Source organism: Myotis daubentonii, chromosome 7, assembly GCF_963259705.1.
Source record: "Myotis daubentonii chromosome 7, mMyoDau2.1, whole genome shotgun sequence".
NCBI lineage: Eukaryota > Metazoa > Chordata > Mammalia > Chiroptera > Vespertilionidae > Myotis > Myotis daubentonii.
The window spans coordinates 31,247,462-31,271,306 of NC_081846.1; the positions used below are offsets into that span (position 1 = coordinate 31,247,462).

Genomic DNA, 23,845 nt, shown 5'->3' on the forward strand with positions numbered 1-23,845 from the left:
CAAGCAGCTTACATTAAGCCCTTTCCCTGGACTTTGGCCCTTCAAGGTCTCCACAGTCTGGGAGTGTGGACTTTAAGACAAGGGTAGCAGCCATCCTGACACCCGGCAGAAAGTGATCCAAGACCTGGGCTCCGAGAGGGAGACATGGCTTCCAGTTGGAGATCTTGAGAAAGGCTTTATGAGTGGATGGGTCCACTTCAGATGGATCTGAATGATGGGAAGAGAGAGGGATGGGACGGAGTGGGAAGGGCTTCCACAAATACAGGGAGGTGAGGCACATTCACCAGACTTCTGGCGCTTGTGGCTGGTTAGAGCGAGCCTTCTAACCCAATCTATTACTCCACAAGTTCCCTGCCCTGCAACTTGGGGCCACCCTTATTAAAGAACCCCCACATATTTCCTCCACTGCTATGGAAAAACTCCCACTCCTCCCAAAGCCTGACCCTCTGTGTTTCTTCCATTCCTCTCCTTGGGAACCAAGGATCTGTTTTCATGTCTTTTTTGGTTCCTTGGTGTGAAATGAAATGCTTCTTTCATTCCTACCAAGACATTTTTGCACCTATTTAATGCATTTAAACAAGTGGTTCTCACCCAAGGGCAATTTTCTCTCTCTCTCTCTCTCTCTCTCTCTCTCTCTCTCTCTCTCTCACACACACACACACACACACACACACACACACACACACTGACATTTACCAATGTGTGTAGATATTTTGGTTTCACTTGGAAGAAACAGTAGTTGCTACCAGCAGCTCATGGGCAGAGACCAGGGACACTGCTAAACTGTCTGCAATGCACAGGACAGCCCCACACAAAGACTTTTCTGGCCCAAATGTCAATAGGGCTGATTTAAACCAGGTTGAACCCTGGCCTGTGTAGCTCAGGGCACATGCCAGGTTGCGGGCTCAATCCCAAGTAGGAGGCATGTAGAAGGCAACTGATTAATGTTTCTCTCTCCCTCTCCCTTCCTCATATTTAAAAAACAAACAAACAAACAAAAAAACATCAAGTTGAGGCCCTCAGTCAAAAGCCCGTCAGTGCCTGAAAATTGCGTTTTACAGAGATAAATGCCTTAGCGGGTGTGACCTGTCTGCCGGACCCAGACAGGATTCCTGACCCTGGGTCCCTGACTGGGTTCCAGTCTCTCTGATTCTGAAGTGAATCCCCCGAGGGAGCCATTGCTCTTGACTTTAGGGACTTACCGCCTTCTTTCTTGTAGCCTCGCTGGCTCCCTGGATCTCCTCACGCCCAGGCTCAATCAAATTCAACCCAACTTTATTGATCTGCGCTTCCCTTCACTTCTCATCCTTCATGCCTTTTTTTTCCCTTCAATCCTCTCACTCAAGGGATTGACTTTAAGGCCTGTATAATTACCTGACTCCTGTTGCCTCCTGGAGTCCGGAAAAGAGAGATCTCTGAAGGGGAATTTAGCCCCTTTGATGCCCCTCCACTGTGTGGCTTTGGAATGGCAGTTTAACCTTGAACCTCAGTTTCCACTCTGCAGAAAGAGAATCAACAAGGTCTTTTCAGGTTCTAGAATCTCTAAAATATTTCCCGTCATTTCACAGTTCATATCGGATCTGGCCTTGCGTGGGGATTCCTCCTCCATAGGTCTAGCCTAAACCTTCTCCTGGGGCAAGAGTATCACCCCAGACTCAAGGGGTTGACAGTAGACTACTCACCACCTCATGATGCATCAATGGCAGAAGTAGTGTCTTCTAATGCAAACACATTTTCTGTTGGAGTCAACATGTGAAGCCTAAGGTTGTCTTTTTTTTAATGTTTTTTTTCTCTCCCATCCTAAAAGGAAAGTCACACTGTTAACTTTGAGAAGGATTCTTAGTCTCCTAATTGACCCGCCGAGTTTGGGGTTTGAAAGGTAGCCTATTGTGGCTGGCGTGATGAGTTTGAGGAAAATGTGGTGTTCCAAACTGCCATTACGTTTGTAGGGGAAATTCACATGCAAGGGTTCTTGCCAAAGTTGGATAACACCCCCTTTCCCCCAAGACCCTTCACACAGTCTGGGAGGGCAGGTTTTGGAAGAAGGGGGAAGCTACTCTATGAAAATAATCTGGGGGAACAGCTGAGATGGTAGGAGGCTGTGGGCTTTCCATGGACCCCCAATCTTCGGTAACGTTACCTAAAACACGGTATGCATGGTGAAGTGGTTTTGGGGGTTTGGTTTTTGGTTTTCAGCTTTTGTTATGTGGAAACCAGTGGCAGAGTTGAGCGTCACAGCCAGGGGGTCATAGAGTGAATGGATAGCTCTAAGCGGACCCGGGACACACCAGCGGAGAGGTGCCTGAAGGAGGCACTTCAGTCGCAGAATCCTAGGGATCCAGGTTGTCACAGGCCCCATGGCCAGGCTTAACCCAGGTTCTTGAGGGGTCTGACACCTGCCCTCTGCCCATCCCAGTGGCTAGGGAAGAGGGAGAACAGCAGGCTAGGCAGAGAAGACTGTCCCCAGGGCACTGCCATGGAGCCATCCTGGTGTTTGTGACCTCACAGGAGGGGTGTGGGTCCAGCCCAAGGCCAGAGTGTTCCCCCAGGGCAGGGGCAAACGGCCCCTCCAGGAGGGAGCCGGGAGATTAGGCAGCTCCATGTAGGGCCACATTTAGGTGAGGAGGACCCACCATGAAGAAGGGCAAAAAGAAGAAGCCAGAGTCTAAACGCCGTGGCTCCAACTCACGGCGCTGTAGCTCTGATTCCACCTCAGGGCAGCCCAGCATGCGGTCTACCCCACACCAGTCCAGCGTGGAGTCCACCCCACCGCAGAACAGTTTGTCATGCATGCCTCAGCAGCATCGGAGCTCTGAGTTTACCCCCCAGCAGCCCGCCCCGGGGTGCACCCCCCAGCAGCAGCAACAGAGCTCTGAGCCCACCCCCCAGCAGCCCTGCTCAGAGTCCACCCCCCAGCAGCCCATCTCGGGGTCCACCCCACAGCAGCCCAGCGTGGGCTCCGTTGCACAGAGGCCTGTGATCTGGGCCCTCCCAGCTCCCCAAACCAGCCAGTCAGCTCAGGGCCTGCTGACTCCGAACACTGGCACAAAAACATCCCATGGATCCAAGAAAGCAGGTGAGCAGATTTCTAGCTCAACAGGTCTAGCCTTTCTGCTGCTGAATCCCGGGTCACCCCAGAAGCTGGTTCTTACTGGGTAGTGAGGTGTGGTTAACGTATATTCTGGAACTGTGCTTGTGGCGTGTGAGGGTTTGGGGTTTTGTTTTTGCCCAAGAGATCAGGGTGCCTGGGTGTTGCCATTTCTCACCATGCTGAGTCTCACTGAAGAAGGCACCCCGCATCCATATTAACCTTTCACATGGCTCAGTGGTCATATGGGCTCATTAGGAATCAGGGTGCCATGCAGCTGCTCAAAAATAAAAACCAAGGATGCATTGATATTATGCAGTTTAGGACAAGGGAGTGGTCACATTGCTTCACTCTGTCCTCATCAGACAATCTCGATTTGCTGTAACAGATACCTACCATCTAATCCAAAGAGGAAAGTCCAGGCTGATGGTGGATGAGAGAAGTAGGGGGAGGCGAGCGCCACTTGGTGTTTGAGATGTGGTGGAAGGGTTTGGAGGAAATTTGTCAGGTGGAAGATGTGAATAGACTTTTTCCATGTTGTCCTCAGTTGTTTGACTAAGGACCCATGGATAGATTTCCCAGTAAAATGCAGGCCAACAAATGATTTTAATTTTTTTTAGTATAAGTGTGTCCCAAATATTGCATGGGCATCGTGCGTTTTTACTTGCTAAATCTGGCAACCTTACCGAGAGAAGACAGAGGCGGATTTCTCTCCTCAACATTAAAAAACTCCAACAATTAGCGCTCTCTGACAAAGGAATGACTGTCTGGGAAAAGTGGCCCCCCTCTTCTTGTTAGCCAGGGTCTGAGTGAACATTGGATTGTAGAGGAAATTCAAGTGGCATTCAGGAGGTGGGCTGGTTAAAACTACTGCTAATGATAATGGTAATAGCTAACCAACTGTGTACCCAGCATTCAGCTCAGCCATCTATGTTAATTTTCTCATTTAACAACTCTATAAAGAACATACTAGTATCATCTCATGTTACAGATGAGGAAACTGAGGCCCAAAGAAATCAAGCAGCTCACTCTCAAGCAGGCACTAGAAGCCCTGAGGGGGGAACTTCAGTCTATCCTGACTCCAGAATTCTCGCTGTTAACTGCAGCCCTAATTTTCTGATCCCCCGAGGTCTGGTGGTCTCCCCTGGAGGAAGCACACCCTTCTCTGAGCTCCTGGATCCGTGAGCCAGAGCCCATGGCTCTGTGGCCCTGACCAGGCCACACTCCCCAGGCCACAGCATATCCCTCTGAGATAATGTGGACATAAATAAGAGATATGTATATACCCAAGGTATCTCTGTGACACATTCCTGAGGCTAGTAATCAATCCGTTCTTAACATCTGAAATGGTTTTGAGAGCTACACTACATATTGTGTATGTTATGACCATCAACCGCTGAACCAACATTTCTGGATTGTGGCCTTCAGAACGGATATCTGCAGAACGCAAAGCTTTACATTCCCAAATCTTTTAATGAATGCATGTGACTCACCCCCATGGGGAGTTCTGCTTATTGATGTGGCTTATTGCTCCAAAGAATTGTAAAAGAACTGCATTTCGTTACATTGGAAACCTGGTGCTGTTTATTGCACTTAGATAAATACAAATATGAAACGCTCATCTATCCACAATTTCATGTGCTACTGCTGGCCAGTTTATCCAGGCACTGGTGGTGGCTCTTCAGTGCTTACAATGGCCACCTTCTCTTCTTCTATCAAAGGAATTTTCTCCCTTTGAGCCAGAGTAGGAAGGAATGTTGGCAATAAGGGATGAGGGCCTTTAAATAAAGGATGCCATAGTCTAACATCCAAACGTTTTATATGCAGAGAATATTGTAGCTCAATAAAAGGCAAATCTTCCACTAGAATGACTATAATTTTAAAAAAATGGGCAATGACAAGTGTTGGTGAGGCTGTGGAGAAGTCGGAAGCATCAGACACTGCTGGAGGGAATGTAAAATGGTGCTGCTGCGGTGGAAAAGTCAGGCAGTTCCTCGAAGGGTTAACCATGAAGTTACCATAAGACACAGCAATCCAACTCCTGGGTATATACCCAAGGGAGTTAAAAACATGTTCTACCACTTCAAAGTTTATGGAAAATTAAGCCTTCAGCTCCTAGCCAATTTTTCAATATTATTTTGTTGGTTGTAACGGATTCTTAGAAAGAGTTTTCCACACAAAAAAATTAAACTCCTGGTTTATGATGTAAAAGACAACAACAACATATGTCTTACACAAAGACTTATACACAAATGTCCATAGCAGCATTACTCACAATAGCCAAAAAGAGACAACTCAATGTCCATCAGCTAATAAATGGATAAACAGCAGGTGGTACAGATGTGCTATGAAATACTATTTGGCAATAAAAAGAGATGACGCACTGATACATGCTACAACATGGATGGGCCTCAAAAACATTAAGCTAAGTAAAAGAAGCCAATCCATAAAAAAAGCCCACATGTTGTATGCCTCCATTTCTGAAATGTCCAGAATAGGCGAATCTATTGCCAGAACCTGGGAAGAGTGGAGAATAGGCAGTGACTGCTAATGGGTCTGGAGTTTCTTTTTTTTCTTTTTTTTTTTAAATATATTTTATTGATTTTTTTACAGAGAGGAAGGGAGAGGGATAGAGAGTTAGAAACATCGATGAGAGAGAAACATCAATCAGCTGCCTCCTGCACACCCCGCACTGGGGATGTGCCCACAACCATGGTACATGCCCTTGACCAGAATCGAACCTGGGACCCTTCAGTCCGCAGGCCGATGCTCTATCCACTGAGCCAAACCGGTTAGGGCGGGTCTGGAGTTTCTTAAGTGGAAAAGAAAATATTCTGGAATTAGGTAGCAATGATGGTTGCACACCTTTGTTTATATACTAAAAACCACTGAACACATTAAAGGGGTGAACTTTATGGTATGGGAATTATAGGCCCATTTCAAAAAAAATTTTTAAACTAAAAACAGAAAAAAGGTAAAGTCTTGCCTTTAGAATCTCTTCCCTTTCCAGTCCAAAAAAGCATCCATCATGGGCAGGTCTGAGCAGGAAGTGTGCTGAGTTTGCCAAGGTTAACCACTGTCTTCACGGAGCTTTGGTTGGAAGAACCCACAGTTCATCAGGAAGCCAGGACAGAGGTAGCTGCAAGGGGAGGAAATGAGGCAGAGATCATTTTAAACAGCAGAGGGCCCATCTCTGAGTTCCGCTAGGATCCACTGCACAGGAGGACGGAAATGGAGATGAGTCTGGGAAAGCATTCCAAGGACTGTAAACTGGAGTGGCGGTTGCCTTCTGGATGAACCCGTGAGCCCCACAGAAATGGGACGTGGCAGCTCCAGGTGCAGGAATCGAGTGCCACCTCACGGCAGGGCAGTCATCTACTGCCACCACTTCCGATGAATTCTGTGGAGAGAGCCCTGAATCAAGAAATCCTGAATTGAGGCCCACTTCTTCAATCCATTTACTCTCAGTTTGAGCCTCAGTTTCCTCATTTGTAAACTGAAAATAACAACATCCCATTTCACAGGATTGTTCTGATAATTAAATACGATGGCTAATGATGGGAAGCCATTGCATCATTATTTTTATTCCCAGGTAGCGGCGGTCTGAAATACAACTAATTTCCCACGGTTTGTTTCTGTGTCTTCCAGGCTCTCCTCCGCCTCCTGCAGGCTGGTAGGTCCCTCATCTTTCTCTTTTTCTGTCCACCCAGGGCCTCCGACTCGCCCCTTCTGTTCCTGTACCACTTGCCCCGGCAGCTCTGCTTGCTGGCGTCGTCTGGGCCTGTGCCACAGCCGCATCTCCGATGTCCTTCTGCCTCGGGCCTGGCTGACCGTGTCAGGGAGAGGATTCCCAAACCTCCTCACCTTCTACAGGTTCTGGAGCTCATGGAGGGCTGGGCCCTCAGGACATAGCGTCCCCAAGGGCCAGGCTCTCCCCCAGATCGTTTTGTGGTCTTGTGTGATTCCGCCTGGGAATCCTAGGCCAAAAGGAAAGCCTCTCCCTCCAGGTGGCCACAGCCTAAGGTTGGCACTGGCCCTTTCTGACCAGACCCATCCTTCCGGGTGTCCCACCTGCGCAGAGAGGTGCCGATTTCCTTCCTCCCCAGGAATTGCTTCTTCGAGGGCTTCGTTTCTCTTCTCCCGAAAGGCACCCGCCTTCCTCAGCGCTCACCCCCTCACAGCCCTTCAGAAATGCCTTGTCAGAGCTTTGGAATTGAATGCTCTGTTTGGCCATCGGCCTCCTTCTGTGGCCCACACCACAGCTGAGAGCTTTAGGTTCTTTACCTGCATGTGAAGTTCCCCTGGAATTTAGTCACAAATACTGAGTGTAACTCATATGCCCCCTTGGTAATAGCAAGACCTCCACCCCATGCAGAGGGTCTCGGGCTGTTTCTAAGTAACCCCGACAGGGAACAGTGCCCCAAGGTTGGTCTGTCCATGGCAGAGCAGCCCCCCACCCACAGCATCATCTGGAGCTCTGCCCTTCTTTGCCTCTTCCTAAAATCCACCAGGTGGAACCTTTTCCAGGGGTGCCAGGGCTGGGAAAGGGGCTTCTGCCCATCCCCAGCCCTGGGCCCAAAGCAGCTCCGCCTGTATCCAGGGTTTCACAGGTGTCCACGGGAGAAGTCTTCCACTTGACAATCTGATACTCCTGACCCAGGAACAGAGCCCACCCATCCCCCACTTTCCTCCTGCTCCTCTTCCCAGATCCCCTCTCCTGTCATCCTTGAAACAAACCTATAAAGAGAAACAAACAGATACCCAGGTGTGTTGGAAGAGCATGCCTAGAGCTAAAATATTCTATGACCCGGTAAGTCTCTGTCAAGGAAGGGCCTGTCCCCCACTCATTATTATTAACTGTCTTCCAACACACTCAGTACTTCTGTCCATCTGGTGCCACGTTGTGCCATGAATTCATATCACTTTAATTTTTTAAAATAACTCTTTTTTGTTGAAAGTATTACATGTGTCCCCCCCACCCCCACCCCACTGGCCCCCTCCGGCCGGCCCTGTCCCCGCTCCCCTCCCCCAGGCCTTCAGCACCCTATTGCCTGTGTCCATGAGTTATATATGCATATAAGGTCTTTGGTTGATTACCTCCCATCCATCCATCCTCCCCCACCTTCTCATATCACTTTATTTTTTTTATTTTTTTAAAATATATTTTATTGATTTTTTACAGAGAGGAAGGGAGAGGGATAGAGAGTTAGAAACATCAATGAGAGAAAAACATCGACCAGGTGCCTCCTGCACATCTCCTACTGGGGATATGCCCGCAACCAAGGTACATGCCCTTGACCGGAATCGAACCTGGGACCCTTGAGTCCGCAGGCTGATGCTCTATCCACTGAGCCAAACCGGTTAGGGCCTCATATCACTTTAAAGCCAATAAGTAGGAAAAGCTAATCTGCACAGGATGCCAGGTACTAGGAGGGAAACCAGAACAGGGAACTTTACCCTTACAAATTGTACAGCCTGCATGGTAAGGTAAGACATGTCCATTGAGAAACTGAGGTGTGAGCCAGGTGATCTGTGTCCCATAGGAGACATTTGAAGAGCTTCAGGAAAAGAGAGTGTTCACTCCTGAACTGAGGTCCAGGCAGACTGCGTAGTGTCAATCACATCTGAGCGGAGTCTAAAAGGACCTTGGGATCTTCTATGGCTTATTTTAGAGGGAGAGCACTCGAGATGGAGGAAAAGGCAAAAGCAAGGCTCAGAATTAGGAACGTGAGGGGGAAGGGGCAGGGGTCCAGTTTGGTCAGGGTTAAGACATATTCTGTTCAGATGTTTAGCACCCGCTTCCGTAATCGTTCCATTTCTCAGAGGAGTGGAATGTTGGCTCTTGGCTTGAAATACACACTCACGTTAAAGAACTGCTACTTGAATAGGATTTTTACCCAAATGGATATTACATCGGCGAAAGCCTTCCTCACAATTAGTATCATACTCATGTATTTTCCTTGCCTTCGTGGTGGGTGCAGTATGTGTTTCCTCAGGTGTCATGTGTCCCCGAAATGGAGCTACCTGGTAGAACCTCCTTCGCAGGGTTGTCTTGATGTCCAAGGAGACCTGGGGTGTGAGGTGTTTAGCACAGGGCCTGGCTCATGGGGGCCTTGACCACCTTTGTAGCTTGGCTCCCTGAATGTCCCAGGGGGCTGGTGTCCTGGGCCAGCCCATCCTCAGGTCCTGGGGTAGGTTTCATTAGAAGGAGTGGGAGAGTTGTGTCCCCTTGAGAGGAGGGTCGGTAGCGAGAAATGGGTGTTCCCGCAATCCTGAGGGAACCCCCCGATCTTCCCTTTCCCATAAAAAGGCACTAAAGCCCAACCTCCCCCAACCCATGGGCTTTCTACTTTGCTTTGCAGAGGACCTGCAAGGAAGCACACCAGTCATCGTAATTCCCGTGCTCCAGGCTCTCGGGACTGCGGCTGTGGCTCTGGGTGCCCTAGCAACTGCCTACTACGTCATTGAACTCCTGTGAACAAACCCCAGGCTCACGGTCCAGCAGGTGGGTGGAGCCCCTCGGTGCCCACCGCTCTTTGCAGAAGTGGCCTCAGGCCCCCTGAGTTGCCAGCCCTCCGTGCAGGGCTGGTGGGGTTTCTGTTCCTTCTCTGAAGTGAGAAGGTTGTTACAGGTGGACCATGCCCCCCAGCCTCTCGTGAGGACTGAGTGAGTCCTCCCTGGACTCAGGGTGGCCTGGCATGGCTCTCTCAAGCAGCCCTGCCAACGTTAGATCCATTATTGGGATTGTCAAAACAGAGTTCCCCAACTCCCACTCACCTGGGTGGTTCCTCTAGTCACAGATATCAGACAGGAGCAGGTGAGGGCAGAGGTTCTTACCCATCTTAGGGCCTTTCCTTGGAACTTTCTTCCTGCCTAGGAAGCTTTTTCCCTTTCCCAACATTTCAAGTCCTACCTATTCTTCATGGCCTAGCCTATTCCATAAAGCCTTCCTCCCCCGCTGAACCTCCAGTGACTTCTCCAGCCTGGTCCATCCTGTGTGGTGGAGGATCACTGTGCGTGTTTGTGGCCTATCTCTACAAGCGTCCTGCAAGATCCTTGAGGGCAGAGAGCATGCCCCCACAGCGTCTTCAATCCTCCCCTCTTCTAGGCAGGGCTCCCTAGAAGCAGAGCCTGAGACAGGGATGGGAGTGCACAGGATTTATTGAGAAAAAAAGGGAGGGAGGGAGGCAAGAGAGGTCAAAAGAAGGAGCAGAGCAAGAGCCAGGTCAGCTGAAGTCCAGCCTCAGCCTGATCCCACGGGGGCTCTTAAGCATGAATTACACCATAGAACTGGTCTCACCTTGAAGCAAGAGGGCAGGCTTTTTGTGCCCCTTTGTCATTCAGCCATTGGCAATAGGGGTGAGGGTGGGGAGTTCATATCTTTGTGGAAAAGAGCTCCCATTTGGCTGAGGACAAGCCTCTGGGAAAAGAGGCAGCTCTGAGTCCTTAGCAGCCAACATTCAAAACTCACAGGAGCTAAATAAAGAATGCACCAGCCCAGAAAGGGCATCTGGGCTGGCACCAAGAGCACCCACATTGTCCCCATTGTCAAGTCCAACCACAGTGAATGCTCATAAGTGATGATGGGGTGGGATGGGGGCAGTAAGGAGATAATGCCAGCCTTTCAACCACAGCCTTTCAGCCACGGGAGTGGACCTCTCTCCCTCCTCCTCTCTCCCCCTCCTCCTCTCCCCCTACTCCTCTCCTCCCCCCTCCTCTCTCCCTCCTCATCTCTCCCTCCTCCTCTCCTCCCCCCTCCTCTCTCCCTCCTCTTCTCCCCCCTCCTCTCTCCCTCCTCATCTCTCCCCCCTCCTCTCTCCCTCCTCCTCTCTCCCCCTCCTCCTCTCCCCCCTCCTCCTCTCCCACCTCCTCCTCCTCTCTCTCTCTCTCTCCAGTCTTAATAATTAAGACTCCAGGTCTGCCAGTCCAAGAGTGATAGGACTCCTTTCTTTGTGACATACAGCATTCAAACCTGCTCCTCCCCCAAAACCTGCTCCTCCCCAAAAACCTGCTCCTCCCCAAAAACCAAACCGATCTACACTCTTCTCCTCTCTCTTTTTAGGGCATAAGGCAGAGGGTTTTCAAGCCGTACCAAAAGGAGGGATAAAGAACTATACTTCTCTACTTGGACACAGAGCAGTCCAAGTAAGACCCCAGAGGGTTAATATAGTGTACAAGTTGGGGAATTATGATGTGTCCCAACCATAAAGTGAAAGAAAGGATGGAAGGAGATGAGGTTGGGGACAGGGGTCCCAGGCTGTGCTCACATGGAAGTCATTACAAAGCCTCTCTTTCCCACACTCCCTCTTCACTCTCTTTCTCCCTTTCACCAGGTTCACCTATTTGCTTTAAAAGAACCCCTCAATTGAAAATTGAAAACAGCCCTAACTGGTTTGGCTCAATGGATAGAGCGTTGGCCTTCGGACTGAAGGGTCCCAGGTTCGATTCCGGTCAAGGGCATGTACCTTGGTCGCAGGCACATACCCAGTAAGGAGTGTGCAGGAGGCAGCTGATCGATGTTTCTCTCTCATCGATGTTTCTAACTCTCTATCCCTCTCCCTTCCTCTCTGTAAGAAATCAATAAAATATATTTTTTTAAAAAAAGAAAATTAAAAACAATTCAGGCCTTACTCAGGATTTTCACCTTTATCCTGAGAACAATAGGAAACCATTTGGCAGACTTAATTAAATGAGTGGTCAGAGCAGGTTTGCTTTTTAAGTTTATTCTCGTTGCTGCATTGAGAATGGTCTGAGAAGGAATGGACAAGAAAGATTTGGACAGAGCAGTCAGGTGGTGATAGGTAAGAGAGATCATGGTGAACTGAAGTGGTGGTAGCAATAAGATAGAAGGAGTATTGGACAGGTGTGGAAAGTGTTTCTAAGGTAGAATTGATAGGTCTTGCTGATGGGTTGAATGATCTTTAACCCTCTCTGCATCCACCCGCTTGGGCATTTAACTTTGAAGTGTCCTCTGCCTCTGTCTCTGGACTTGACCATGTGCCTGGCTTTGGGTAGTAGAATGAAGCAGAAGTGCAAGTATGGTGCTTCTAAGTCTACCACTCGAGAGGCCTTGCTCTTTCTTGTGTTTCTGTCATCTCCATGAGGACATTCCTGAGGTAGCCTACTGGCATGGAACAGATACGTGGCAGAGACTTGAAGTGCCCAGTCAGCCCAGTTGAGACTCATCTAGATCAGTGGTCCGCAAACTCATTAGTCAACAGAGCCAAATATCAACAGTACAACGATTGAAATTTCTTTTGAGAGCCAAATTTTTTAAACTGAAACTGTATAGGTAGGTACATTGTTATTAACTTAATTAGGGTACTCCTAAGGCTTAGGAAGAGCCACACTCAAGGGGCCAAAGAGCCGCATGTGGCTCGAGAGCTGCAGTTTGCCAACCACGGGATGGCGGTGAGATTAAATGAAGGGATGTGCAGGTGTGCAGGGCCTAGCCACAGGAGTTGGGTGGATGGTGGCCAGTGACAATGTGAAGACCGCACTTGAGCTAAAGCAGTGGTTCTCAACCTTCTGGCCCTTTAAATACAGTTCCTCATGTTGTGACCCAACCATAAAATTATTTTCGTTTGCTACTTCATAACTGTAATGTTGCTACTGTTATGAATCGTAATGTAAATATCTGATATGCAGGATGGTCTTAGGCAACCCCTGTGAAAGGGTCATTCAACCGCCAAAGGGGTTGCGACCCACAGGTTGGGAACTGCTGTTCTAGAGCAAGCATGTCAAACTCTCGGCCCGCGGGTCACATGCGGCCCACACCGGACATTTTTGTGGCCCAGCCAAAATAACGGTGTGAGCAGTTATTTACAATTATGAAAGGAAATAAGTCTCCTGTCAGATCCAGAATTACTGACATTCACCTTGGGTCAGTTTTGAAAGTAATCCCTGCAAACGAGATTTCCCCCCAAACAAAGCAGGAAAGATAGTAGCAGAGAAGAGATGCCAAGTGTCAGGAAGAAAACATTAATTTTATCATGGCTCTTGTTTTTTTTATACTATACTTTTTGAAATAAGCCTATGTTTCTATGAAAATTGAAGCTTTTGTTTTGGGGGGACCCACATAAACTTAAACCTTGTTTATATGGCCCATGTTAGCCTTTGAGTTTGACATGCTGGTTCTAGTCCAGGGGTGGGCAAACTTTTTGACTCGAGGGCCACAATGGGTTCTTAAACTGGACCGGAGGGCCGGAACAAAAGCATAGATGGAGGCCCTAACTGGTTTGGCTCAGTGCAAAAGCATAGATGGAGTGTTTGTGTGAACTAATATAAATTCAAAGTAAACATCATTACATAAAAGGGTACGGCCTTTTTTTTTTTTAGTTTTATTCATTTCAAACAGGCCATATCTGGCCCGTGGTCCATAGTTTGCCCACGGCTGTTCTAGAGTCTCCTTACAGCCGAGCCCAGTAGTGTGAGCTCCGTGCGGTGGGGGCAGGCAGGCTTGGGTCATATTCTCCTTCAACGTTTAGTACTATATTCTGGGGCAGGTTCCAGAACTAGTGAATTGGTTGGTTTCCAAATGTCAGGAGGCATTTTAAGAATGATCTGATAAGTGGATTATGAATTTACTTGGTGCAAATTTCAGAAAACCAAATTCAAAATGGTAATAAGGAGGTTATCTCACATAACAATGGAACAGTTGGGAAGAGTCAGGGCTCCCCAAAGTCAACAGGGTCATCAGAAAGCCCAGAAGGGACTTTTCCAGCTTTAATCTCTGACACCCTCAGCAGAGGGCAGGCTAGTCCCTCCTGTGGGCAGGCAGCTGGAGAAGCTTCCAGAATCACAGCCTCATATCCTGACAGCCAGAAACAGGGAAAAGGCTACCTCCACTTTATGTCTCCCTTTAAAAAAAAAATCTTTATTTATTTATTTTATTTTTTCCTTATTTTTATTGATTTTAGAGAGAGGGAGAGGGAAACAAACAAACAAAAAACAGCAGTGTGAGGGAAGATCATTGATCGCTTGCCTCCCATACACACGCCAATGGGGGAACAAACCCACAACCTAGGTATGTGCCCTGACGGGAAATCGAACCTACAACATGGGTGATGCTCCCAGGCCAGAGTCTGTGTCTCTTCCTGAGTTAAGAAACTCTTTTCAGGAGCCTCTTTCCTTGGCACACTTGCCCTCTCATTGGGGTGATGTGCCCCTGAATTGGGCTTCTTGCCCCTTTATCTTAAGCAAATTAATGGCATAGGGGTTGGATTATCACGGCGGGATTAGATTCATCTACTAGTAGATCCATCCCCACTCTCTTCCCCTGGTTGGGGCTGGGGTTGCTTCTGTCCTGGACAAGGCTGGGCAAAGGAGAGGAGCAGCTAAATTAAACGGGACCCCTGCCAGGAAAAAAGCGAGAGTGGATTGGGAACAGGCCAGAGTGTTTTAAAAGGCGATATGGTAGCCAGTGCGAGATGAACTCAGTGCCCAAAGCTGTTGTTGGCTTAGAGCAGTGGTTCTCAACCTTCCTAAGGCCGCGACCCTTTAATACAGTTCCTCATGTTGTGGTGACCCCCAACCATAAAATTATTTTCATTGCTACTTCATAACTGTCATTTTGTTACTGTTATGAATCGTAATGTAAATATCTGATATGCGGGATGTAAAGGGTGTCCCAAAATTCATGCAAGAAGTAATTTCGATAGAAAACACAGGTTTTTAATTAAAAATTGTAAATTTGTTATTGATTCATAAAGTATACAGTATAGGGTTATGTATGGAATAGCATATCAGGTAAATGGCCTCCACGGCTTTGCTGGCACATACGCACTCTTTTGTTGAAATTTTCCATGACCGTTTTGCATAAATGTGGCTGAATTTCGTTGATACAGCACTCAATTTCCTCCTTCAAGGCGTGGGTGGTCATGGGCTTGTTGGCATAAACCTTAGACTTCAAAAAAACCCAAAGGAAAAATGTCCAACGGCATTAAATCGCATGATCTGGGCGGCCAATTCTGATCACCAAAACGGGAAATTACACGACCAGGAAATGACTCATGCAGTAATTGAATTGTTTCTCGGGCTGTATGACATATGGCACCGTCTTGTTGAAACCACATGTTGTCCACATCCATATCTTGCAATTTAGGCACAAAAAACTTGCTATCATGTCACGATAGCGAGCACCATTAACTGTTATTGCCTGAGCAGCCGCATTTTCAAAGAAGAATGGTCCGATGATGCCTCCAGCCCCAAATCCGCACCAAACAGTGACATGTTGTGGATATTTTGCCTGATATGCTATTCCATACATAACCCTATACTGTATACTTTATGAATCAATAAAAAATTTACAATTTTTAATTATAAACCTGTATTTTCTATCAAAATTACTTCTTGCGTGAATTTTGGGACACCCTTTATTTTCATTGTTACAAATTGAACATAATTAAAGCATAGTGATTAATCACAAAAACAATATGTAATTATATATGCGTTTTCCGATGGTCTTAGGCGACCCCTATGAAAGGGTCGTTCAACCCCCAAAGGGGTCGCGACCCACAGGTTGAGAACCGCTGGCTTAGAGGCTGGAGACTTATTGGCTTAGCCACTGAAAACCACCCTGAGGGTGTAAGAGTCAGTGTGTGGGGGTGGGGGAGCACTGTAGGGGGAAACTGAGTCATCTTGAGTTTTGTAGCTCAGCTCTCAGACCCTCAAGAAGGGAAACCGGCAGTTTGGTGTCCTCAGTCCAGACAGTGAAACACCATCTGATGACAGTGGCAAAGTCTACTCTCTGGGAAAAGATATTTCTAGAATTTTCTTTCCTAAAGTTTGGTGTGCCTCTCAGCATCTCACCAGTGAAGGATGAGGCACTAAAAGCAAGAGGCTACTTCCCCTCTCCCTTCGGGCACTGCACGTAGTAAAACTCCCACTGTAGGCTTTCTTTTGGGGAGCCAGGCTTCCTCTTAGCTACTGGGGGTCCTTGGGGTGGGAGGAGGAAATGTAAAGTGCCAGCACCACTAAGCCAATAGAGGAGAGAGAGAGAGAGAGAGAGAGAGAGAGAGAGAGAGAGAGAGAGAGCCAGCTGAGAGCATAAGCACCTGGTACTTTGCATGAGCACCTGAAACTTTGCATAAGCTTGTTGGAGCCTGAAGGGAAAAACAAGTCTGCTGATGGCTGTGTTTGGACAAAAGGAAGAGTGGATGCAGAAATGGAAGAAATTAGAATCCTAAATAATTTTTTTTCCACAGGAGGACCTTCGCTGCTGGACTCTCACCGCTGAGGCTGTAAAACTGGAGACCGCCGGCATGCTGGTGTCATGAAGTACTGTGTAAGCTAATGGCTCTGTTCTTGTTTTTCTTTCAGATCCAGTTTCCATCAGGGATCTCTCTTGTCACCAAAATAGAACAATAAAAAAAAAAAAATTCTGTTTCTTGACTGTGTTCTACCCAAGACACAACAGCTGGACTTGGTAGGGAGGTAAGCGGATTGGGGGGCAGGGGTTGGGGGGGAGGGCGGGGGAGGGCTGGTGACTTTCGGAGCCCTAGGTAAACCAGGGTGGGATCCTGCTGTTTCTGTTGGGCCACAGACCCAAGCGGAGGCAATTTTCTCCACTCACAGAACAAATCATTTCAGATTCTCCATTTTAAAAACAGGAGTTATACTAGTTAATTCAATACCCCTAATATAACTAGTCAACTCTACTTCCGTCCAGTGGTTAGTGGGAACAGGAGGAATGCACTGGCCCCTTTCCAGGCTCGCACCTGAAGGAGGCCCTGTGCCTGGGAACACTGTGTCTCTGGGACATGGCTTCATTCAGCTTCACCTGGAGCAGGGCGCAGGGGCAGGGCGAGGCAGGGCCTGGAGCCTGTGATCCGTCCTGGTGACTTCACTGAACTCAGCCAGAGCCTGGCTCCTGAGCAGCTGAGGCAGGGGTCTTAGTTCAAGGTGATCCCAGGAAACACCAGTAGGGGAGAGGCTGTGAGACAAGAGGAGGTGCTTAGTTTGCTGGGGCAACTCTGGGAAACAACACACCTCAGAGAAATTCCAGCCGAATGGATGACTGACAGGATGGCTTACATACCCATCCTGTCAGTCATCCATTAAGGGCTGCTGGGAAAGAGGCGATTAATTTCCCTGAACTTTTGGCCGCTCTAGAGAGGAAGACCCCAGGCACAGAAATGCAGATGGTGGGTGTTAGAAATCCAGAATGCCTAAAGCAGCAGTAAAGGCCAGGGGACAGCCCTGAACTCAAGGAAGGGAGTGCACAGAGCCATGCGCATGTGACCTGCTGCGCCTCCGACAGCTGCTCAGGCTAGAACCAGGACAACCCTTGTGGAGGCAGGAGCAGCACAGGTGTGACTGGCAGGTGGGCCAGGCCAGGTACCAAGAACCCAGAGCCCACCCACCACCTTCCAATCCCAGGATTTCCTTTCCTAACAGGCACTTGGGAGAGGGAACCCCTGGAGTGACAGGAACCCTTCTCGGATGCCAGCCTCCCAAAGGAAAGTGCTGACTTCGGGTGGAGTGGGGCCATGTTTGGGTCCCGTCTGCAGGTCAGGGTGGAAGGGCCCATGGCCGCTGCTTCTGATCAGCCTGGCTCTTCTGAAGATACTTAGCTCCTTTTTCTGGCATATTAATTAGGTCCCCTTTTATTGTGAATGTTGGACAGTCTAACCCAAACTGGTCTGAGCAAAAGAGAACATACTGCCTCCTATAAAAGTCAAGAAAGAATTCTGGTTCAGTTGTGGCTTGTCCCAGGGGCTCAGGCCATGGCCCAGAACCATGTCTCTCTCTGCTTTTGCAGACTCAGTTCCATGCTCAGGCAAGCTCCTTCTCCAGGAGGCCAGATGGCTGCAGCAGCAACAGTCCCACACTCTGAAGGTCAAGTCTGGCAGGGAAGGCAGCTTGTCTCCCAGCAGTAAAGGGCCTACCATCAGGCTCTGAGTAGGTCCTGTGTCCCTCCTGGAACCCATGGTCTGCTCAGGGCAATGCAGTGCTCTGTTCAGCTTTGGACTTGAAGGTCCAGCCCATTGAAGGTATGAGGGCTGAGTAGGGAAAAGACAAACACAGTAATTTTTTGATAACCTGTTACCAAAAGAAATGGGAGTGGATGCTAGGCAGCTATAAACAGCAGACATCTACTCCGGATGGGTTTGGGCCTGTGACCAGGGCCCTGATGCTATCTTCCACCTCTCCCCACTCCCCTTCCCCGCCCCCCCCTCACCCCACCAGAGTGAATGCCTGAGTAACCAAGCCAAGGATTCACAGTAGCCTGGAGCCATGGACTCCTAGTGGTTGAATTCCTCAGAGCAGTGGTGACCTGGGCAGTACTACCCTCCCACCCCAAGAGGAAGGTATAGGCAGTGCTGGTTATTATAGTGACTGGGGGATACTATGGGCTGTTAGTGATGAATGCCACATATGCTATGCCCAGAATGGATCCCATGCCACCAATTTATTCCAAAATGCCCATAGCATTCTCATTGGCAATCACCACTATTAGGACTCATCTGTGGATACTCCCTTACACTACGCTTGCATTGTACTTGTCATGAGGGAAGTTTAAAGTAGAAAGAAGCATAACCAAGTATATTTCTGAACACAGTGCCATAACTAAGGCTGCCATGGCTGTGAGTTTGGGGGTAGCCTGGGCATCTTCACCTTGGCTCTGAACATGGCCTCCAGACTATCAGATCTGTCTCACTGGCCCATCTAAGGGCAAGAGAGGTACACAGGGTAAGGGTACAAGAGGTGAAAGGCCGAGCCAAGTCGAGATGCCCCATCCTCCTGCAGGTGCCCATCTTGTCCACCCAGCTCATTGGTGCCAGGAGCCTAGGACCAGCTGAAAGTCCTGAGCTTTTCTGATTCTCTGTGGTCTCCATTCTTTCCACACCCACCTCCAGAGGACAGCCACCCTCCCACTGGCCATGGGGCCTGATGGGCTACAGTAACCAGGATCCAGGAAACTGAACTAATAAATCCAACCATAAGCTCAGGTGATACACTAAATGCAGCCTCTTCTGCTTCCTACCTGGGTCCCAGGCACAGTGCCATGTTGGACAGGGCAGTAACTCAGGCCTCTAGTCACTGGTAACCATAGGAGTTAGAACGGCTCTTCATGCTGCTACTGTAAGTTCTGGCTTCACCAGGAGACTCAATAGGACCCTCTGTTCCCAGGCAACTCCTCCTCTGTATATGCAGGGACAGCATATACATTAATAATATGTAGACAATAATAGATATTGTGATACCTCACACAGCCAGTCACGAAGACTTGGAGCAAGAATTTCAACTGGCAATGTACCCTTGTCAGCATCCCAAGATGCATTCTTAGCCAAAACCAGGATGAATCAAGCCCTAAACTGGCAAAAGGATTGGGACTGCGAAGCCTTGAGGCACCTCCTAGCTAGGAGTGTAGGCCCAAACCTGCCAAGAAGAAACGTATCCAAGGAAGAGAGCCAATTGGCCCCAGCTACAGGGCTGAGGGAAGGGAGTCTCAACTCCTCCAGGAGGTTGAGAGCTAAAGAGCTTGGTTAGGGTCTGGGTGATTGATCCCAGTTAAGGAGTGCATACAATAGGTGAGTGGGAAAGCCCACTTCCACAGCACTAGGGTGAAGGGTCTGGGTTGATCAGTTGACTGTCTCCACAAAGAAGCTGAATCTCTATATTGTAGCCTCTTTTATACCTTTCTCTTCTTTACCCCTCCACTTTTTCTGTCCCAGTGCTTTTGCCTGCCCAACTCCAATGCTCAAGAGTAAACTACTTGCACCATGTTCTGTTTATACCCTCAACATTGGTATCTGGACTGGATAATGGCACTGGGGTTTAGTTTAGTTTTATTTTATGGTGCTCTATTCTGTGGGTGTGGTAGAAGGTGCCTTCAATGCAGTGATAAGGCATCTTCAAGGAGGTGGTGTGCATGCCAGGTTCCCGAGGCTATAATTGCTCAAAGAGCCCTAGGCTCCCAGGAGGCCCCTGGGTGAACCCCTGGAGCTGGACAGAACTGAGGAGAAGGGGAGGGAGGATCATTTGGGGGTCCACTTTGCACCTTTGGTGATTAATATTTCATACATCTTTGGGAGCATTGCTTTGCCTATAGGAACAGCAAAAGGAAAATCGTTTGATTCTGATGGGATTAGGAATTGATTTGGTGTAAGAAACTTCAACTTTCTTGCCCATCTCCCTGCATCTTATTTGGCAAAACCACACCCTGGTTAGATCCAGTTTTCTGTCTCGGCAGCTGAACTTGGGGAAGCACAGCCACATATGACACCAGAATCACTTTTCAAACCATGAACTTAAGCTCCAAGTAGGCCTCAGTGCTGGCGGGGATTAAATCACCTCACGAAGCACCCTCAGCTCTTTGGACTCAGGTGCACACACAGAACCTGCAACAAAAATTGTGCTGTAGCCACCACAGGTCCTCACTCAAGTATGAAGAGATGGAAAAGGAAGCCCATCTACGTGTGGGACTAAATCCCATACAAACACCAAACAGCCAGACTCCACCTGCCCCCACCCTCCGCCCCCCAACACTGCCCACTGGGCTACAAAGGGATTCAGAACATGCTCCCCAAGATGTGTCACATTGGCATGTGAATTCTTTTGAGTTGAAGGCAACTGAGACCCTGCGGGCTCAGGAGAAACATTTCCCTTTCCCTTCAAGAATTTAAATGTGGGGCCTTGTCCATAATAACATTTATTACCATAGATAACTTTCTATAACCTTTCTCATAAGACAAGGCAAACTTCTAATTACTGAACATCTGCTCCTCTTATTGTCCTTTGAATGACCTCCCTCCCCTCTGAAGCCCCAGGTGTCTTACCTCACCCCTAACTCAGAATGTCATATCTACTCCATTTTCCCTTTCCGTCTCTGAACCTCCCATGTCTGTGATTCTCATGTATGTGGGGTTTCCATCTGTACATATGTAATGAAATGCAGTCATTGTCTCTTGTTAATCTGTTTCACGTCTATTTGATTATTAGACGAGCCTGAAGAACCTGGAAGAGTAGAGAGAAATTTCTTCCTCTCCCATAGCTGCCCTGCCCCTTCCCACAAGACCACTCCTTGGGACAAGAGGAGGCTGCAGAGCACGGAACAGTGGCCCTTGGTATTGGGAATCAGGACGCATGTTTATCTCATGCTGACCAGCTCCCAGGAAACCTGCAGGGGAGACTCCACACACACATCCCAGAATCCTCCCTGGCTCTTGGCAAACGGGCCTTCCCCCACCACCCTGCCCGCAGCTGCCGGGGAATGCAATGTGCCTCCTTTCTCTTACTTCTCCTGTACTGTTCACATGGAGCAAGGAACACAGAAAGACTTCATTCACAAGCTCCATCGCTTGGCCCTCTACTGAAAGCTTTCTGAAAATGCAAATTCCTCAGACTGGATTCTTTTCAAATGCTTTCAACTTCCGTATTCCCACTGAAAGCAGTTAAGCAGATCAAGACTTCCCTGGCTAGAGGCTCCTTAAAGATAATATTTACATTTAAAGGAGAAACTGAACTGGCCAGAAAGCAGATCTTCAAGCTGTGAAGTCAGGCTCGGTGACTGCAAGGTGGGAACAGTTTCTAGGGCGTCACGCCATTGGGAGGGTGCCCGTGTGAAACCCCCATTTTGCTGCCTGTGCCCCACCCCCACCTCGGCCTCGCTTCCTTCAGTCTTCTTCAGTGCTGCCCTGCGCTGGTGCTTACATCAGTCCTGGACAACTGGGCACTCAATAAGACAGGGCTGTTACCCATCAGACACTCAATCCAGTGACCTGAGCAAGTCTCTACATGAGCCAACTCTCCCCTCCTGGAGGCCCTGGGTCTGCCTGTGCCCTTCACCCGACAGGACCAGCAGATTCTAGTCTCAGTCCCTCTCCAGAAAAACAGACTCCCATTGGGATGACGTGTCCATAAGCATTGGGCATTTTAAGCCTTGTATTTCTGTCTATGCCCACACATACCCCTTCCCACTCCTCCCCTAGCCCCAACTTGGCATTTCAAAGAGTAGGTCCCTTCTGCCTTGCTTCTGGCTCCACTTCTAGCCAGGTTTCCTGGAGTGCCCCTCCTTCCCCAGAGGCCCTCCCTGGAGGAGGGGTACCCTCTCCTCCCTCCTCCCTCAGGCGCCAGATAAGATTCAAGCTGAGATCACTGAAAATGACAGGATTCCTTCTCTCCTCTCACTACCTTTTACACCCCCAAGATTACTTGGTTAAAATGGACATTTTCCCTCCCTTGATTACATAGGGTTTCATAACATATAATTGATACTTGCTCTTTTCACTTCTCAATGAAATCTTTCCATGCAATATCTCATTTTTAATAGCTGCATGATGTCCCATCATCTGTTTCACAATCAAAGAGTCAGTGGGGCTCACCATAGGGCTGACTCATTGTACTAAGACGATTGGCTGTGATATTAGGCAGACTCATTTCCAGGGAAGAGCTACGTATGGCTTGGACAATATGGAGTCACCCACTGCCCATATCCCCCAAATATGCATACTTTTTATATCTCATCACCCAGGGACTTAGGGCCTGCAGTATGTGCAAGAATGAGACATGTAGGTACAGGGGCAGGGAGCTATGGTGAGTGGGGACCCCCAGGGCCTCATCATGGACACAGCTGACATTGTATTTGATATTCTATAAGGGGTGTTCCTTCTGAGCCTTATCCCATGATAACCACCCTTTGATCCGTTCTTACAGGAAGTGTGCCTGGCTGAGTGAGATTGGTACATTCATATCCTGGGGAAGGTGAAGCCACCACTCACTTCCTGGCCATTCTCTGTAGAGGCTCTAATTTGATCCGACCAAACCGATTTTTTAAAAAAAATATATTTTATTGATTTTTTACAGAGAGGAAGGGAGAGAGATAGAGAGTTAGAAACATCGATGAGAGAGAAACATCGATCAGCTGCCTCCTGCACATCTCCTACTGGGGAGGTGCCCGCAACCCAGGTACATGCCCTTGACCAGAATCGAACCTGGTACCTTTCAGTCCGCAGGCCAACGCTCTATCCACTGAGCCAAACCGGTTTTGGCCCGACCAAATCGATTTTAAAGGAGGAACAAGTTGAGTGGCTGCGAGGTCACCGCCATATGCTCCCGTTCCCCTCCCTGCTCTGCATTAATTCAGATGCTGCCAGGTCCCCATGAAGTCACCTTGAGGCCATGAGCAGGGTGGCAGGTGCAGACCCCTTTCCAAGTTTGCATGCTGAGGCTGCATTTTGCCAACGCTGTCCTGGGCTGAAGATGCAGAAGTGCCGTTCCTGCTCTGGAGAGCTTGTCCCCTGCTCCTGGATGCCAAGCAGAACTGGCTGGTCCCCCACTTTGCACAGAGGTTCTTGCAGTTGTTCTCCCGGTCCTCTGCCACATGCCCCTCGGTGCATGGGTGGGGGTGGGATGGGGTCGCATGTCTCAAGCACGATCTGAATATAGATGTCTGCTGATGGAGGACTGCCCCCTGCCCCCAACTCCCTCAGCCAGTACAGGTGTGCCCTCGGGGGCTGCCCACCTCGCCTCCTAATACCACTGGCCCATCCTGCGCTGGGCAAGGATACAGTAGGGCTTAAGCCAGGGCCTACGGTTTCCAGCGTTTCCTCCCACCCTTCTTCTTCTTTTTTTAAAAATATATTTTTGTTGATTTCTGAGAGGAAGGAAGAGGGAGAGATAGAACATCAAAGAGAGAGAATCATTGATTGACTGCCTCCTGCATGCCCCCTGCTAGGGATTGAGCCTGTAACCCAGACATGTGCCCTAACCAGGAATCGACTGTGACCTCCTGGTTCATCAGTCAACACTCAA

General features: G+C 48.7%; 1 protein-coding gene across 1 annotated transcript; it reads left to right on the plus strand.

Annotated features, from left to right (window-relative positions):
- The first annotated feature begins 2,634 nt into the window (after positions 1-2,634).
- Positions 2,635-9,585, plus strand: SPATA3 (spermatogenesis associated 3). The gene is made up of 4 exons (XM_059704866.1): positions 2,635-2,732; positions 2,871-3,076; positions 6,799-6,961; positions 9,451-9,585. The coding sequence occupies exons 1-4, from the start codon at positions 2,635-2,637 to the stop codon at positions 9,554-9,556; spliced, it is 573 nt and encodes a 190-aa protein (XP_059560849.1). The 3' UTR covers positions 9,557-9,585.
- Positions 9,586-23,845: the final 14,260 nt, after the last annotated feature.